The sequence below is a fragment of the Salmo salar genome, chromosome ssa18 (assembly GCF_905237065.1).
Source record: "Salmo salar chromosome ssa18, Ssal_v3.1, whole genome shotgun sequence".
In the NCBI taxonomy this organism is placed as follows: Eukaryota; Metazoa; Chordata; class Actinopteri; order Salmoniformes; family Salmonidae; genus Salmo; species Salmo salar.
In genome coordinates, this window is record NC_059459.1 from 77,721,275 (window position 1) to 77,741,326 (window position 20,052).

General features: G+C 41.7%; 1 protein-coding gene across 1 annotated transcript in view; it reads right to left on the reverse strand.

Annotated features, from left to right (window-relative positions):
* Positions 1-432: 432 nt before the first annotated feature.
* dok1b (docking protein 1b) overlaps positions 433-20,052 on the reverse strand; it is a 28,644-nt gene continuing 9,024 nt past the window's right edge. The window contains exons 2-7 of the mRNA XM_014156655.2: positions 16,999-17,124; positions 14,939-15,109; positions 12,578-12,671; positions 11,536-11,708; positions 2,665-3,106; positions 433-2,387 (exon numbers count right to left, since the gene is read on the reverse strand). Of these exons, the coding sequence (XP_014012130.1) occupies positions 1,471-2,387; positions 2,665-3,106; positions 11,536-11,708; positions 12,578-12,671; positions 14,939-15,109; positions 16,999-17,124 (1,923 nt within the window). The 3' untranslated portion in view covers positions 433-1,470. The remainder of the gene's footprint in view (positions 2,388-2,664; positions 3,107-11,535; positions 11,709-12,577; positions 12,672-14,938; positions 15,110-16,998; positions 17,125-20,052) is intronic.

Genomic DNA, 20,052 nt, shown 5'->3' on the forward strand with positions numbered 1-20,052 from the left:
TACACCACACCACACCCCTCGCACAGTTTAACCTGTAGTTTTGAAACGAGGGAGCAGACATAACTTCTGTCTTACTCATTAAACTCTGGTTCAACTCGTTACAAAACCCACTCTGGTCCAATCCAAAGGTCACATCTGTCAAAGAAATAAAAAAGATTCCCCTCGAGTCTTATCTGACTATTTCTATAGGGATACTCCACACACACACACACACACACACACACACACACACACACACACACACACACACACACACACACACACACACACACACACACACACACACACACACACACACACACACACACACACAGAGCTGTTTTGAGATTCTTTTGACCAATAGATTTCTCAATTCAGCAGCCAACGACTGTTCAATCTGTGACACTGTAGTTGGAATGAATTTTGCTTTAGATGGAAAACACTAACTATAGGTAGATTTTTTTCTCCGATTTTTATTAATAGAATTTTTATAATATTTACAACACAGCACAGCTGTTTTTGACACACACAAAAACACACATCTGCATTACATGTTTAGTAGCTGGAGATCGGTACAACAACAAACAAAACGAATAAAGGGTGCCCTATTCCCTATGAAGTGCAGTACTTTTGACCAGGGCCCATAATATTCTAGTCAAAAGTAGTGCACCAAATAGGGAACATAGTGCCACTTGGGACACAGACAAAACAATCACATGTTGTGTGCATTGAGGTCCCAATTCTGCATGTCCCTATTTCATAAGTTCTGGATCTCCAACAGTTGAGTCTCCATAGTTTAGACGTGATGATGAAGTTAAAAAAAAAATGAAAAAATAAGAATCACAGTTTTTGCTCTAAAATGTCTGAAGGTTACAGATTATGATGAGTGATTAGCATCATATCATATCACTTTACAAAGCAGAAACATGTTATAGTCTTTCCAGTAAGTGCATAGTCAACATGGACACAGCCACACACACACACAGACGTCTCCCGCTGACACGCAGAACACTCAACTTGCTGCAAGCCACATAAGTATTTCCCACTTCTGAGTGTTCGTCCCAAATTTGCGTCCTATTCTCTATGTAGTACACTCCTTTTATAACCAGGGTCTATAGGGCCCTGGTCAAAAGTAGTGCACTATATTAGGGAATAGGGTGCCATTTGGGACACAAACTGTGTCTCTGTCTGCTTAGCCACACAGAGGTTTCTGTTGGCTAACTTTTGTGTTTGACCAAACATTCCACACACACATCCCATGTCCTCTTGGTTAGCTTTGCGTGCTACCATGGTATGTGTCTTCCCTGAACTACATGTCCCAAGATGCAACAGGAGAAGATCAAGATCAAGCCACCACTTTTTTTTAAATCTCCTGGGTCGTGTTCAAAATGGAGTTTCTTATGGGACAAGTCCAGGTTGTCCTCACTGTTTCAGTCCGTTTTCTTCCATTTGGTGCCTCATGAATACAACCATCCAGTCCTGTTTAGGGGCTTAAATATCTCCCAGATTGTCATAGATGATATCAGGGGATCGCAGGCCGGTGTGGGGGTACCAGGGATTGGGAGGGGGCTTGTGTCTTGACACTTTACTGTACAGCTCTGTGTGCCTACCTTCCCCACCTCCTTCCCCACCTACACCCCTGGCCCTGTCTCCCCCTCCCCCAACTACACCCCAGGCCCCTCCTCCAATTCCAAAACCTCCACTACTGTTATTATTGTTCAGGTTAGTTGGACCTCCAGGCCCAGCCTTCCCCAGGGGCAGAGGCACGGGATCCTTCCGAGGAAGAGCAGCCTTTTTGGGCTTGGGGGTGGTAGCAGGCTTGGGTGGCCACTTGGAGCCCCCTGGTCCTCTGATGACGAGGGGAGGCTGTGGTTGTTTTCCATAGGAGGGGACTGCGTAGTTGTCTGTAGGCAGGTTGTACAGCCCCTCGTGGGGCTGAGGAGGAGGGCTGCCTTTTCCCAAAACACCACCTCCTGCTCGCCCCTCTGGTTCATCATAGATGTGTTCGGCGTCGGTGAGTGACGATGATGATGCTCCTTCCGCCTGACCCCCGAGAGAACGCATGTTCCCCCCTCCTCCTCTCCCTCCTCTCCCTTCCTCCAGCCCCATAACACCCATCTTCTGTATCAGATCCAAACTGATTCGATCATAGAGGTCCGAATAGAGGGGATCGAGCTGGTTGTTGCCATGGTTACGACCCCCAATCCCGGTGACCCCTCCCTCGTCGCCGAGGGGTCGGAGTCGGGGGGTGGGGATCGGAAGGTTTGAGGTCTGTGTCTTGATAGTATCAACAGGGTCAGAGTAGAGACAGTCGCCGGCAGAGAGAGAGGAGAGACGGACAGAGTCAGCCGGTTCAGAGTACACACTTCCCTGTTCCTCTTGAGACGAGGTTGCTCCTACTCCTTTACCTAAGACAACAAATATTGTATTAATCAATATTAAAATCGGTTTGTCAGTCATCAGCATGGACACACAGTCACGAAAAAAGACAACAATCAAAGTACTTAAAACAAAGAGAGCAAAAACATCAAAACGTTTACAATTCAAATACAATAATCACATCACAACTTCCTCCTCCTACTTAGAATTACAATAATACATCTAATTTTAGGCATTTTTTCAAAACCCCTAGTCACATTAAAATGAGTATGATTCTAAAAGTACACTAAACATGATGAGACTAACCTCCTCGAGGCATGGGCGAGCGCGGGGGCGTCCCCCCCATTCCTATCACCAACGGAGGTGGCTCTGGTAAACTCCTCCCTTTTTGGTTCTGATTTTGGCTCTTGCCTCCATCTCCCTCCCTCCTCCCGAACACTCCATCGGCTGATCCGGGCTTACTCCCTCCGGAACTGGAATCCCCATCCAGATCCCGGTTACTGGTGTTGCCGTCGACTACCAGGCCACCTCCCGTTGCCACGGCGCTGCGTTGCTGAATGAGGGCAGGGCCAGGATCGGATTCCAGGCTGCTCAAATGGTAGCCGAGGTTGCACTCCTCGGCCAGGGCTTTCTGTGATTGGATGGCCTGCTCCACGATGAGGAAGATCTCGTTACCCTGTTTGGTCTCGAAGTTGAAGTTCCCCGGACCAGATTCACAGCGCCGCCCTGCCTCGAACGAAAACATCACCTGAAAACAAAAGAAACAAACAAACAATGTTATACAACATCATCTACATTCTAGAGGTCAGATAGCATCCCCTGGAGAGAGGGACAAACAAGCTTTCATTTTATTCTGACTCTTATTTTGAAGATAAATGTATAATGACTCAGTGTTATTGTCTCTAGTCTGTGAAATTCTATTTTGAAAGTGATATGATTCATAAGACAAGACATCAGGCAATATAAACAAAACAGCAGCTGACAACAACACCAATCTCCTAAAAAGCATCTCTAAAGCCGCTGACTGAAAAGAAAACAAGTCATCGTCATGGTTATGTAGTAAAACCCACAGGTCAAATACACATATTTAGCAGATGTTATTGCAGGTGTAGCGAAATGCGTGTGTTCCGAGCTCCAACAGTGCTGCCAACACGAGTTACTTAATAACGGAACACTAGTTACTTAATAATGGAACACTAGTTACTTAATAACGGAACACTAGTTACTTAATAACGGAACACTAGTTACTTAATAACGGAACACTAGTTATTTAATAACGGAACACTAGTTACTTTAATAACGGAACACTAGTTACTTTAATAACGGAACACTAGTTACTTTAATAACGGAACACTAGTTACTTTAATAACGGAACACTAGTTACTTTAATAACGGAACACTAGTTACTTTAATAACGGAACACTAGTTACTTTAATAACGGAACACTAGTTACTTTAATAACGGAACACTAGTTACTTTAATAACGGAACACTAGTTACTTTAATAACGGAACACTAGTTACTTAATAATGGAACACTAGTTACTTAATAATGGAACACTAGTCACTTAATAATGGAATTACCACTTAATAGTGGCAATAGTAATAACCCCAGGTAGTGGTAATATTAATAACCCCAGGTAGTGGTAATATTAATAGGTAGTGGTAATATTAATAACCCCAGGTAGTAGTAATATTAATAGGTAGTGGCAATAGTAATAACCTCAGGTAGTGGCAATAGTAATAACCCCAGGTAGTGGTAATAGTAATAGGTAGAGGCAATAGTAATAACCCCAGGTAGTGGTAATAGTAATAACCCCAGGTAGTGGTAATAGTAATAGGTAGTGGTAATAGTAATAACCTCAGGTAGTGGTAATAGTAATAGGTAGTGGTAATAGTAATAACCTCAGGTAGTGGTAATAGTAATAGGTAGTGGTAATAGTAATAACCTCAGGTAGTGGCAATAGTAATAACCTCAGGTAGTGGTAATAGTAATAGGTAGTGGCAATAGTAATAACCTCAGGTAGTGGTAATATTAATAACCTCAGGTAGTGGTACTAGTAATAGGTAGTGGCAATAGTAATAACCTCAGGTAGTGGTACTAGTAATAGGTAGTGGCAATAGTAATAACCTCAGGTAGTGGTAATAGTAATAGGTAGTGGCAATAGTAATAACCTCAGGTAGTGGTAATAGTAAACAGGTAGTGGCAATAGTAATAACCTCAGGTAGTGGTAATAGTAATAACCCCAGGTAGTGGTACTAGTAATAGGTAGTGGCAATAGTAATAACCTCAGGTAGTGGTAATAGTAATAGGTAGTGGTAATAGTAATAACCCCAGGTAGAGGTAATAGTAATAGGTAGTGGTAATAGTAATAGGTAGTGGTAATATTAATAACCCCAGGTAGTGGTAATAGTAATAACCCCAGGTAGGTGGTAATAGTAATAGGTAGTGGTAATAGTAATAACCCCAGGTAGTGGTAATAGTAATAACCCCAGGTAGTGGTAATAGTAATAACCCCAGGTAGTGGCAATAGTAATAGGTAGTGGTAATATTAATAACCCCAGGTAGTGGTAATAGTAATAGGTAGTGGCAATAGTAATAGGTAGTGGCAATAGTAATAACCTCAGGTAGTGGTAATAGTAATAGGTAGTGGCAATAGTAATAACCTCAGGTAGTGGTAATAGTAATAACCCCAGGTAGTGGTAATAGTAATAACCTCAGGTAGTGGTAATAGTAATAACCCCAGGTAGTGGTAATCGTAATAACCCCAGGTAGTGGCAATCGTAATAACCCCAGGTAGAGGTAATAGTAATAGGTAGTGGTAATAGTAATAACCCCATGTAGTGGTAATAGTAATAGGTAGTGGTAATATTAATAACCCCATGTAGTGGTAATAGTAATAACCCCAGGTAGTGGTAATAGTAATAGGTAGTGGCAATAGTAATAACCTCAGGTAGTGGTAATAGTAATAACCCCAGGTAGTGGTAATAGGTAGGGGCAATAGTAATAACCTCAGGTAGTGGTAATAGTAATAGGTAGTGGCAATAGTAATAACCCCAGGTAGTGGCAATAGTAATAACCTCAGGTAGTGGTAATATTAATAACCCCAGGTAGTGGTAATAGTAATAGGTAGTGGTAATCGTAATAGGTAGTTGCAATAGTAATAACCTCAGGTAGTGGTAATAGTAATAACCCCAGGTAGTGGTAATAGTAATAGGTAGTGGTAATAGTAATAACCTCAGGTTGTGGCAATAGTAATAACCTCAGGTAGTGGTAATAGTAATAACCCCAGGTAGTGGTAATCGTAATAACCTCAGGTAGTGGTAATCGTAATAACCTCAGGTAGTGATAATCGTAATCGGTAGTGGCAATAGTAATAACCTCAGGTAGAGGTAATAGTAATAACCCCAGGTAGTGGTAATAGTAATAGGTAGTGGCAATAGTAATAACCTCAGGTAGTGGTAATAGTAATAACCTCAGGTAGTGGTAATAGTAATAACCTCAGGTAGTGGTAATAGTAATAACCTCAGGTAGTGGTAATAGTAATAACCTCAGGTAGTGGTAATAGTAATAACCCCAGGTAGTGGTAATAGTAATAGGTAGTGGCAATAGTGATAACCTCAGGTAGTGGCAATAGTAATAACCTCAGGTAGTGGTAATAGTAATAACCTCAGGTAGTGGTAATAGTAATAACCTCAGGTAGTGGTAATCGTAATAACCTCAGGTAGCTGTATCTGTATAATATATATATATATATAAAAATATAGACAAATTCATGTCGTACTTTCTAATTGATAATACAATACATTAAAACATTTACAATATATTTACAGTTTGAGTGTGCAATTTGGGGGTTGGAAACATGTTTATTTCAACATTACCACAACAACAAAATATATGTGTATAAACAATGGCGACGCTGTCCTGTTTCAATGAAAAAAAATTACATCTAAGCAAGTTTAAATATCTTGCATTGATAAAATACCTTCATTTTTTTGTATTTGTATCCCTCATTTACTTTTGGGTTTCCTTTACATTAAATCAATCTGATTTTTATATGAATATAGGCTTCCTAAAGTGCCAGAATTCAGCAACACTGTGTCACTTCTAAGGATAATGTTAATCCCTTACTTAATCCCAACATTTTCCCAAGTTTTCACCATCATTGTAAAGCCCTAGTTATTTTGTTGCTTTGACAAAATCAGTTCCGAATATTATTAATTATTTAATTAGTGATTAAATTTACGTCTGTAACTAATTTTCAGGTCAACCCTGTTACATGAACTGACCTCTCGTTTTAAGATGGTGAAACTACTCCTTTACATTTACATTTTACTCATTTAGCAGACGCTCTTATCCAGAGCGACTTACAGTAGTGAATGCATACATTTCATTTCCCCCCCCCATACTGGTCCCCCATGGGAATCGAACCCACAACCCTGGCGTTGCAAACAGCATGCTCTACCAACTGAGCCACAACTCCTTTAAAAAAAATAAACCATTGAACATTGAATATTCAAATCATAGAGTGAAAGCAGGTGAGCCGGTTCTACTCTGGTGTTTGGAGGTGGAAAACTGAGCAGGTTGAGAAAAACACGTCAGACCTGTTATGCATAGACAGAGAGGCTAGAAATGAATTAACAATGACAAAAAAATGTGTGAAGCTTGCATTCAATTGCAACTTCCTGTTGCACACAACAAGCTTCCATTCCCTCTCACAAGGGGATTTAAGGCTCATTTAAGAAGAAATCGTCAACCCTGTTACTTTATTTAGCACTTGACTATAGTAAAAAAATAAAAATGTACCTCTTAAAACAGGAAAACATGTTTTTTATGAAGTTGAACATGTCCTTTAAATTACAGAATGTTAAAATGAGAGTGTGTGTGAGTGCGTTCGGCATCCATACACCTGTGTGTCAGGTTCCGTTAGCCAATAATTGCAGGCTTTTGGCTGGTAAAAAAGAAAAGAAAAGTCGATAAATAAACTATGTTAGGCAGACTGTCAGCGTGTCCCCCACCACTTTACAATATGAGCTGGAGGCTGTATATATGTTTAATTGATAAATGTTTGAAACCTGAATGTTTTACTTCATATTGTAACGACCCTGGGTTTATAAGCGCGGATATCGACCCTGCCGCTTGAGCATGCGTTTGGGGCACAGTCGATAGCGCGCTGGACTTCGGGCTAGAAGGTCGAGTGTTCGAGGCCTGCTCCCTGCCTGTTTCATTACAATATTATGAGAGGCATGTCTTACCTTGCATGAAAATCCCAGCATCAAAATGTGGAGGTAATTATTCTATAAAGGCTTCATAGAGAGCGCGTGAGTTTCATGTTTGCGGAAGCATAGCCTACCATTTGCATGCCAGTTATAATTTTCATATGCACATTTTCGTGGAACAGTTTCAATAATAACTTTTTCGTTTCTCAAAATAATTGTCATATTGTTAATCATAAAAATCGTAATTAAAATGATAAAAAGTTAAAAAGTTAAAAATTCCACTAATGTGAGAACACCAGCTTTTTCCATATGGACACATTGATAAACCGTAATCATTTCCAGCTAAATAGCCTAAACGAGCTGATGGAACTCAGAGATGGCCAATGCAGCCGTTGGCCTATAACGTCCATTGTCAACTAAGTAAATATAGATAAACCAACCAATAAAAACAGTAGAAAATATAGTCTACCGATAAAAAATTCCAGTTATTTCAAATCACATTAATCTAATCTATCTACTCCGCCTGTCTGCCTCCCTTTCTATCTGTATTGACTTGAGCTATCGCTAGTGAAGTGCACCATTGTATCGGGTCAGACAGCTGTTTTTGCGCAAGGGAAAGGTATTTTGACTTTTCTATTGGATATATGGGATCATCTGACCATGATATTTAGCTTTTTCACACCGAGGCTTTGGGAGATTGTGTGCAAATTTAGACAAATTAAAAAGACCTAGCTAGCTAAAAGACAAAGTCAACCGGTTCCTTAAGAAATTACAGTTAATTTTCTTAAAATCGTGTTTGCCCGTTTCCCCAGGTTTATAATGCCTATTACCTCCATGTCAGCATTATATCACACAGTCCATTGGCTATAGGTGAAGCATGGGACAAACTGTTCAGCTCTTCCTACTGTGCGGTTCTGATAGTTGGTTCCGATGTTTTTCAAATAGGCCTACTGTGAGAAACTATTAGGCTATCATTCACAATGGATGTAAAAAAAAAGTGTAGAAAGATGACTGAGAAGCTCAGCTTATTAGTGGCTTCTTCTATGCTTGCCCAGGTGTGCAGGGCTCCCTCAACATTAACAAGAGAAACCAGACCCGTGCTCATTGCTCACATAGAGGACTCTAAACAAAATCAGGGATGCAAAACTAGTCACCTTTCGGTGAAATTCGCTGTTTTGAATCCAAAATAGGTGACCTACGTGATTCGTGTAGATCCGATGAGAAAATATTTTTTTTTTGGGGGGGGGGTGCTTTGGAGGACTACTGGTTGAACGATAACTTAGAGGTAGGTGAGAAGGTGATGAAGAGTACTTCATGAGCTGTAACCGAAAAACAACTGTCATTTAGAAAGTTTGAGGTGAGGGACGAAAGTGTGGTGGAACAAGTATTGTATCTTGCTAGCTTGGATCGAATTTTCCGTTAGCTAGCCAGAGAAATGTTGAGTAACATTAGCCAACTTAACGGATCAAATAATTGACTTTATGGTGTGAAAATTAGCTGGCTAATTAAGTCTGACAGGTAACGTTAGCTAGCTAGCTAACGTTACAACATCAGATGAGCTAACGTTAGTAACCTAACCAATTCGCTATAGTATTTAACTGGTATACGACTCCTTGCCGTTCCTCAAGTTATAACGCGTTAGTTGCTTACTGGACCCTTGCAATCTGTGTGAAATGTTAACTAGTTAACTAGCTAACGAACTAACTACTATCTGTGAACTAATGTTTTCCCTCTACAGTATGTGGTTAATTTTCAGAATGAGAGAATTAGGTGAAAATTAGGTGTTGCTTGTTAATAAACAAGTGGATTCAGGGATCATGTGTAGCTGGACCTGGCTTAAACTGGATGCCGCTATAGAGGTGAAAGGAACACCACACACTTTCCTTCTTTCAATACAGTGGATAAAAGGGGTATGTCAGGTGTACTCTCTGCCTGAACGAGATAAATTATTCCAACAAAGGGTATCCTGCTCTGCTAACACATTGCAGAACAGATGTCCACAGCAGGTAGAAAGTGTACATGGTAATAATATTGCTTTTGTTGTGTTGAACTTCACAGTAACACTGTTGAGTGAGGGGGAATTATTACCGTAAATTCCGGACTATAAGCCGCAACTTTTTTCCCAGGCTTTGAACCTCTCGGCTCAAAAAATGACGCGGCTAATATATGGATTTTTCCCGCTTTCAAATTTTTTTCCCACAAAAAACATTCTGTGACGTGCTCAGTTTTTTGGCGGCATGAAGCTTTCATTAGACCAATGAAATTGCCGAACAGGTTAAGGTCAAACAACTTTTGTTTACTGTTTTAGATTAAATCGAGCGCTGTCAAACTTCCCATCATTCTGATTACGGTAGTCATTTTGTCACCCTCATCAAGGCAAAGACACGGAGAAATGCATATGATGCAGCTTTCAAGTTGAAGGCGATTGATCTGGCTGTTGGAAAAGGAAATAGAGCTGCTGCACGGGAGCTTGGTCTTAATGAGTCGATGATAAGACGTTGGAAACAGCAGCGTGAGGAATTGACTCAGTGCAAAAAGACAACTAAAGCTTACTGCTCATTTTTTATTTTTTTGTTACAAGCCATGTTTCGTTAAAGCCTATTTATTTTTGTTCATTTGTTTCAATGTACCGGTAGGCACCTGCGGCTTATAGACATGTGTGGCTTATTTATGTTCAAAATAATATATATTTTTTAATTCAGTGGGTGCGGCTTATATTCAGGTGCACTCAATAGTCAGTGAACATTATTTTTGCAGAAACGTAGCCTTGTGCACTTGATCGATGTCTACTATAGAGGCCACTATGATAGAGCAAAAATAGAATGCATGTTTGTTTCATTCTATTTGTACTTTAAGATGTCTTTTCCCCCAAGTGCAATATTTATGTGTGTGGTTACAAGTGTTCTATTAAAAAGGCTGTCATGGTTAACTGCAATATTAGTTTATTGTTTGTTTTGTTCGCAAGGCAGGAGTGTAATTTGCAGTAAAGTCTAGGCAACAAATACCATTGGATTGCTTTCTATACATTTTTGAGCTGTGAGTTGAGTTCACATGAACCCCTTTTTATTTTACACACAGAGACTGATCATGTGGATCATCATCTTAGTTAAAACCTGTATTTCCTCCTAGCAGGGATTTATAACATGTTTCAGTGCAACAACAAAAAAAAGTGTCACCTTTTTGGGCCCTCGGCAGTTTACATCCCAGCAAAATATAAATACAAACACCTAAATGATGGTTATGAAATTAAACAATGAATGTTCAAAAATTAGCAGGAGACAGCTGTGTGCATTCTGGAGAACTGTGTGCATTCTGGAGAACTGTGTGCATTCTGGAGAGAGACATGGCTATAGGCTCTCTTCTTCTTGTCTCAACATTGTAAATGATACTGAAGACACATTATCTTCACATATTTTAGATGTTTTTCACTGACAGCAGCAACTCAATAATCAGCTAGGCCTTTTGTCACGCGCTGCCTATGAAAAGACTTCCTCATATGCCATTTCTCTCCTGTTCCATTGGTTTTCATTTGAACTTTCTTTCATTCGTTGTCCAGAAGCCAAAAGCACAATCCTAGTCATATTAGCAACCCATCCTAGCTGCTGTATCTTCAGATTCACCATCTTTCTACGTTTCTAAAGGAGATGTTCATCTCTGTTATATACTGCTGCCATCAAGGGCTCTGTTTAGAGTGGGGTTTTCCCACAAATTGTATTTTGGCATATGTTTGAAAATGACGTTTTCTTGGCTGCTTCATTACAGGAGTTGTATGTTCTGTTAATATGAATTCCCATAATCTAAATGTTATTTCTGTCTTTCTGAGCACCGTGGTTGGACCGCTCTAATGGGTTACTCACCCAATCCATATGGGTCTGGTACATTTCTCAAATGACCGCGTTGTCGGGCGCCACATTTTCCTAATGGAAAAAGCTGGTGTGTGTGTTTATATATAACCCCACCTTGTCACGTCCATATCTCCTCAGTAGTTTGTAGGGCCAGATCAGTAGACTGCTCTTGGTCTTGGACTCCTTCAATATGAGACTGTCGTTGTCGGCCTTCAACCAGTAGGTTCCCAACAGACCACAACGCTCTGAGGCCTCGGTCCTCTGCACACTTACCCAGAACTCATTCACTGTAGAGGGGGAGAGAGGGAGGAGTAAGGGACAAAACCATAAATCGAACCTTCATTCGAGAGAGAATGTTTTCTCCAGTTGTCTCCACTTTCCTCTAGAGATAGTGATGAACCCAATGCCAGGAACTAGTCTACAAAGAACACAGACTGAGAAAGCAGGAGTGTTGTTCAGAAGACTTGCCTTCCATACTATTTTCACTATCTGTTTAGCAATTTAAATGTAAAGGGAAGTTAGAAGTAGAATGAAACAATTCTAGATTCAAATAAAACTGCAGGTCTTGTGGTTTAAAATCTTTTTTTTTTAACCCTTGGCCTTTTGGTTTGTCAGTCAGCCTTTAACAGAAAGTGACAGTTGTTGCATCACCATAGCGATGAACGCTGTACAACCATGCTTTTCCCTCTCAACAGAACTTTAAGACTTCATTCTCCATCTTCTTCTTCGTTTTTGTCTGTATACTGCAATTCAGCTTTTAGCTGGGAACGTTTACAAGACAGTCTAATTAATAATAAAACCTTGAAATTCTGTACCTTCCCCCAGCTTCTCCATATAAATACATGTCAACAGACAGACTCTCACTGTCCACTGTCTGTGGAAGGGAGGGGCTGTGTTGACAACTTGGGACACTCAGGTGATTTGATTAAGAAAGCTAATCCTGACAAAATGGACGCCTTGTCTCCACAGAGTCTTGTTGATATGAACGTTGCTAAGAAATGATTACTCCATAACCACTGTTTTCAGAAGTGTTTTTTACAGGCTCAATGCACTCACAAAACTCATGGGGTATTAGTGGCTGTGTGTGTGTGTGTGTGTGTGTGTGTGTGTGTGTGTGTGTGTGTGTGTGTGTGTGTGTGTGTGTGTGTGTATTTACCCTCTTCTCGGCTGGAATAGATGAGATTCTCAGCCATCTGTAGATTAGTCTTTCCGTTAGAGTCAGACACGCTACTGCTGCTACCACTAACCCCCTGAGAGAGAGAGAAATAAGGAGTGGGGAGAAAGAGAGGTGAGAGGGAGGGTGGGGAGAGAGAGAGAGAGGTGGGATAGAGAAATTATTAATTGATTCAGTTATTGCTATAATTCAGACTGACATAAGAATCATACTTTCCCACACATTTTACAACCTTACAGAGAGACAGAGGGAGGGAGAGCGAGACAGAGGGAGGGAGAGACAGACAGAGGGAGGGAGAGACAGACAGAGCGAGAGAGAGAGAGAGAGAAAGGGAGAGAGAGAGAGAAAGGGAGAGAGAGAGAGAGAAACACTGAGTGAATCTAAACTCCCACGCTGTCTGAAGAGTATCTTCCATTTTCTCCTTCTCAGTGAACATCTCTAACTGATATCCAGCCTACATCCTGTACTCAAAGTTTGGGTGGGAACGTTACAATGCTAGAAGGCTAAACGGCTAAATGGCTAGAAGGTAAAAGGCTAGAAGGCTAAACGGCTAGAAGGCTAAACGGCTAGAAGGTAAAAGGCTAAATGGCTAGAAGGCTAAACGGCTAGAAGGCTAAACGGCTAGAAGGCTAAACGGCTAGAAGGTAAAAGGCTAAACGGCTAGAAGGCTAAACGGCTAGAAGGTAAATGGCTAGAAGGCTAAATGGCTAGAAGGTAAATGGCTAGAAGGCTAGAAGGTAAATGGCTAGAAGGCTAAACGGCTAGAAGGTAAATGGCTAGAAGGTAAATGGCTAGAAGGCTAAACGGCTAGAAGGCTAAACGGCTAGAAGGTAAATGGCTAGAAGGCTAAACGGCTAGAAGGTAAATGGCTAGAAGGCTAAACGGCTAGAAGGTAAATGGCTAGAAGGCTAAACGGCTAGAAGGTAAATGGCTAGAAGGCTAAATGGCTAGAAGGTAAATGGCTAGAAGGCTAAACGGCTAGAAGGCTAAACGGCTAGAAGGCTAGAAGGTAAATGGCTAGAAGGCTAAACGGCTAGAAGGCTAAATGGCTAGAAGGTAAATGGCTAGAAGGTAAATGGCTAGAAGGTAAATGGCTAGAAGGCTAAACGGCTAGAAGGTAAATGGCTAGAAGGCTAAATGGCTAGAAGGTAAATGGCTAGAAGGTAAATGGCTAGAAGGCTAAACGGCTAGAAGGCTAAACGGCTAGAAGGTAAATGGCTAGAAGGCTAAATGGCTAGAAGGCTAAATGGCTAGAAGGTAAATGGCTAGAAGGCTAAACGGCTAGAAGGTAAATGGCTAGAAGGCTAAATGGCTAGAAGGTAAATGGCTAGAAGGCTAAATGGCTAGAAGGTAAATGGCTAGAAGGCTAAACGGCTAGAAGGCTAAACGGCTAGAAGGCTAGAAGGTAAATGGCTAGAAGGCTAAACGGCTAGAAGGCTAAACGGCTAGAAGGCTAGAAGGTAAATGGCTAGAAGGCTAAACGGCTAGAAGGCTAAACGGCTAAAAGGCTAGAAGGTAAATGGCTAGAAGGCTAAACGGCTAGAAGGCTAAATGGCTAGAAGGCTAGAAGGTAAATGGCTAGAAGGCTAAACGGCTAGAAGGCTAAACGCCTAGAAGGTAAAAGGCTAGAAGGCTAAAAGGCTAGAAGGCTAAACGGCTAGAAGGCTAAAGGGCTAAAAGGCTAGAAGGTAAATGGCTAGAAGGCTAGAAGGTAAATGGCTAGAAGGCTAGAAGGTAAATGGCTAGAAGGTAAATGGCTAGAAGGCTAAACGCCTAGAAGGCTAAACGGCTAGATGGCTAAACGGCTAGATGGCTAGAAGGTAAACGGCTAAAAGGCTAAACGGCTAGAAGGTAAACGGCTAAAAGGCTAGAAGGCTAGAAGGTAAACGGCTAAAAGGCTAAACCTAGAAGGCTAGAAGGTAAACGGCTAAAAGGCTAAACGGCTAGAAGGCTAAAGGGCTAAAAGGCTAGAAGGTAAATGGCTAGAAGGCTAGAAGGTAAATGGCTAGAAGGCTAGAAGGTAAATGGCTAGAAGGTAAATGGCTAGAAGGTAAATGGCTAGAAGGCTAAACGCCTAGAAGGCTAAACGGCTAGAAGGTAAACGGCTAAAAGGCTAAACGGCTAGAAGGCCTAAGGAAGTGACCTCAGTATCTGGTACTGAAAACCCACATAGCACAGGAGCACCCGTGTCTGTTGGGAAAAAATATTATTTTTTATAAAATAGGATTAAAAAAATAAATAACAAAGACAGAGAGACATACAAACAGACAGAAACAGAGGGAGAGAGAGAGAAATAATGAGAGAGAGAGAGAGAGAGAGACCAACGTGTTTCTTCACTCATACCCCAAAGGCGATCTCACACATCTTCTCCACCCACTCTGTGCTGACGCTTCTCTCTGCAGCGAGCACATGAGTCTTGTCGTTGGTCTCCACACAAAAGGCGGACATATTGTCTTTGGGACAGGCTTCAGTGAGGGCAGGGAGGATAGAGATACAATCTGATAGACGGATAACCTGAGGAGGAGGAGGAGAGAGAGGGACAGAGCAGTGGAGGGGAGAGAGAGATAGAGATTATTATTCATATATTGTCTTTGGGACAGAAAAATTCATTCTTATTTTTGAACTTTCAACCCAACCCCTCAAGCCCCTCCCCCTACCACATTTTCCCATCGATCCGGGGATTTGAACCGACAACCCTCCATCCAACTAGGGCTGGGAGATATGGCCTAAAAATCATATTTACAGTTTTTAAAAGTTATGGGCGATTCACGACATATATCTAAATAAGCGTTGTATAATTAAAGGTCCAATACACTGCATTTCAAACAGTCAGTAATAATCTTATGAATTCAGGGCTTGTGAAGTTATACCTAGGCTAAATATAAGCCTTCCACAAGTATAATTATTTTATCAAAGTAGTTGAACCTGTTTTTTTGTTGCAATAATCACTGTTTTATAAAAATGCCCTTTTTGTTACAGATGTAACCAGAACCATGCAAAATGCACATTCACTAATAATGACCAACTTCTGGTAGCAGCCATTATAGAAAACTAACACGTCTCATAATTGACATTCACTAATAATGACCAACTTCTGGTAGCAGCCATTATAGAAAACTAACACAGTTCTCCTAAACAATCTGTCAAGCACAAGCCCATGTGCTAGTGAGTTGCTAATGTTTATATTTCAAGTGTAGCCAACTTGGATCTATTTTCTAGCTAACGAGGTTGAACAGTTTCATTATTATGACCACCCATTTCTGTCCGTCTCCAACTGTTTGAACAGCATGCTAACCTGTCCACTTTGTTCAGATGTTGAAATCAAGTGGCCTACCTTATTTCTCAAAATGAGAACAAGTTATATAATTATGTTTTATGCTTATTTCACATGTATAAAAGACAGACTAGACAGCTAGTATAACAGTGTTTGACTAAAATGCTGCTAACGGTACGTGGGTACCCCAATGCCGCTCGCTACAAACTGAGCATTCATTTTCCAGAATCAATGTTCATTGATACTCTCATTTTACTAGTGTCTGTTTACTAGTGTCTGTTTACTAGTGTCTGTTCACTAGTGTCTGTTTACTAGTGTCTGTTTACTAGTGTCTGTTTGTTTACTAGTGTCTGTTTACTAGTGTCTGTTCACTAGTGTCTGTTCACTAGTGTCTGTTCACTAGTGTCTGTTCACTAGTGTCTGTTCTGTGCGCAATTGGAGTAGTTGAGACATAAAAAGAGTATTGTTTGAATAGGTATCTTCTCCTCTATTACAGTGAAATAATGTCTTCATGTGTTTTGGTGTCCATATAACCCATTTTGTTGGACCAAACCTCGAATGCAAATAGCGAGTTGATGTGATCTCTCAACTTTGTTGGCATGAGAGGCAGGGGGAAGGGCTTGGTGTGTGTGTGTGTGTGTGTAAACCATAGAGGAAGAGGCGACGCAAACCTCTCACCTAAATCTGTCCAAAATATGACCTGTGTGTTTCTATGGGCTTATATTGGACCTAAACTTGTTGCCTGCCTTCCTGCCTTTGGGACAATGACTCTCATTGTTAGGACAGAGACGTGCATCTCTTCATTATATCCAGATCTCTGGTGTAAACGGGACACAGCAGGAGCGAAGGAGACAACCAGCAAGACAACATGAGAACAAGCGGACATAAACGCTCAAATGCGATACAGGCATTTGGAATTTCGCGCAAAAAACATAAATTGAAATTAATCGAATGAATTCGATATGTCGCCCAGCCCTACGTCTGACCAAGGATTTGAACCTACAACCCTCTGTCCAATCAGGGATTTGAACCTACAACCCTCCGTCCAATCAGGGATTTGACCTACAACACTCTGTCCAATCAGGGATTTGACCTACAACCCTCTGTCCAATCAGGGATTTGAACCTACCTTTTTGTCTAGTTTCTTGGTGTTGGGTTTGTCGCTGGCCCCGCCCCCTGAGCAGTCGAAAAACTCTAAGCGAGCGATGCCGTTTTGACTGGCTGGGTAGAGGACAAACCAGCTCTTCTTCCATTTCTGATGGAGGGAGAGAGAGGAGAGGGAGAAAGACATGTTACAAATGATCAGTTATTCAATCCAACTACTAAAATGGAAACAGCTTTTAGGAGAGTAAAACTGTTTGGTAACCACAGTCAGTACTAACCAAATGAATGTATTCTTCAGTAAATAAAACTACTATAGTTAATTCTATCTAGATCAATAGGACACTAGTGATCTATATGAGAACACAGAACAACCCTTTAGGGGAAATAGTGGAAATCTGCAGAAGGCCTTAGTGGTACACAGGAAGTGGTATACAGGAAGTAGGAACGTTTTAGAGGCCTGTACTCAAGTCCCTAAGAGAAAGTGTAATCAGTCATACACACACACAGTCTCTCAAACAGGTGGTTAAAGACCTATTCAGAGAATGAAACCTCCAATTGGGCTATAATAAGAGGAAGTACCACTGCCAGCTATCATCATGGAGTTCCTTTCCCCACAGGGACACACATTCACACGCAGTCTCTCAAACAGGTGGTTGAGGACATACTCAGAGAATTGGACCTCCTATTGGGCTATCTATAACAAGAGGAAGTACCAGCTAACAGCATGGAGTCCCTTCCTGTTCAGAGACACACAGTGTGACCTCAGTAAACACAGGAGGTGACAAACTAGGAGTGTGTGTGTGTGTGTGTGTGTGTGTGTGTGTGTGTGTGTGTGTGTGTGTGTGTGTGTGTGTGTGTGTGTGTTTACATTCTGCCTAAAGTGTAAACAAATTAGGTGGCTCTATGTCATAACCTCATTGCCTTATTTACAAAATATTGAGCTAATGTTTACACTCTTAACAAACAGGAATGGATGTGAGTGAACGGTGTGACAGAGGCATGACCTTTCTATAGACAGACTCAAGCTCTTTACATGTTCAAATGTCGCTGCTCACGCCATGCAAATAACACGTCAACTCTAAGGCATAAGGCTGACAGAGAGGGGGAAGAGATAGAGAGAGAGGGGGAAGAGGGAGAGGAGGAAGAGATAGAGAGAGAGGGGGAAGAGGGAGAGGGGGAAGAGATAGAGAGAGAGGGGGAAGAGATAGAGAGAGAGGGGGAAGAGGGAGAGAGAGAGGGGGGGAGGAAAAGAGAGGGGGAGGAAGAGAGAGGGGGAAGAGAGGGGGGGAGGAAGAGAGAGGGGGAAGAGAGAGGGATCAAAGTGAATATGTTCGGGCCTAAATGACATCAGTGATGGAGAGTACACAGAAACACCCACACACACAGATACACATAGACACAGAAACACCCACACACACAGATACACATAGACACAGAAACACCCACACACACAGATACACATAGACACAGAAACACCCACACACACAGATACACATAGACACAGAAACACCCACACACACATAGACACAGAAACACCCACACACACAGATACACATAGACACAGATACACCCACACACACAGATACACATAGACACAGAAACACCCACACACACAGATACACATAGACACAGAAACACCCACACACACATAGACACAAGACACAGAAACACCCACACACACAGATACACATAGACACAGAAACACCCACACACACATAGACACAGAAACACCCACACACACAGATACACATAGACACAGATACACATAGACACAGATACACAGACACAGATACACATAGACACAGATACACATAGACAGACACACACTCACACACACACACACACACACACACACACATAGACACACACACACACTCACACAGATAAACATAGACAGACACACACACTCACACAGACACACATAGACAGACACACACACACACTCACACAGATAAACATAGACAGACACACACACTCACACAGACACACACACACACACACTCACACAGACACACATAGACACACACACACTCACACAGATACACATTGACAGACACACACACTCACACATAGACAGACACACATAGACACACCCATTCACACAGTGTTGTCTCACATAACAATCTTAAGATGAATGCAGTAATGTACAGTGCATTCTGAAAGTGTTCAGACCCCTTGACTTTTCCCACATTTTGTTACGTTAAAGCCTTATTCTAAAATGGATGAGGAAAAAAATTACAATTTAATCAATCTACACACAATACCCCATAAAGACAAAGCAAAAACAGGTTTGGATTTTTTAGCACATTTATTCCAAAAAAAAATCTGAAATATCACATTTACATAAGTATCCAGACCCTTTACTCAGTACTTTGTTGAAGCACCTTTGGCAGCGATTACAGCCTGGAGTCTTCTTGAGTATGACGCTACAAACTTGGCACACCTGTATTTGGGGAGTTTCTCCCATTCTTCTCTGCAGATCCTATCAAGCTCTGTCAGGTTGGATGGAGAGCAACGCTGCACAGCTATTTTCAGGTCTCTCCAGAGATGTTCGATCGGGTTCAAGTCCGGGCTCTGGCTGGGCCACTCAGAGACTTGTCCTGAAGCCAGTCCTGCGTTGTCTTGGCTGTGTGCTTAGGGTTGTTGTCCTGTTGGAAGGTGAACCTTTACCCCAGTCTGAGGTCCTGAGCGCTCTGGAGTAGGTTTTCATCAAGGATCTCTGTCCTTTTTTTCGTTCATCTTTCCCTCGATCCTGACTATTCTCCCAGTCCCTGCCACTGAAAAACATCCCCGCACCACCACCATGCTTCACCGTAGGGATGGTGCCAAGTGTCCTCCAGACGTGACGCTTGACATTCAGGCCAGAGTTCAATATTGGTTTCATCAGACCAGAGAATCTTGTTTCTCATGGTCTGAGATTCTTTAGGTGCCTTTTTGCAAACTCCAAGCGGGCTGTCATGTGCCTTTTACTGAGGAGTAGCTTCCGTCTGGCCACTCTACCATAAAGGCCTGATTGGTGGAGTGCTGTAGAGATGGTTGTCCTTCTGGAAGGTTCTCCCATCTCCACAGAGGAACTCTG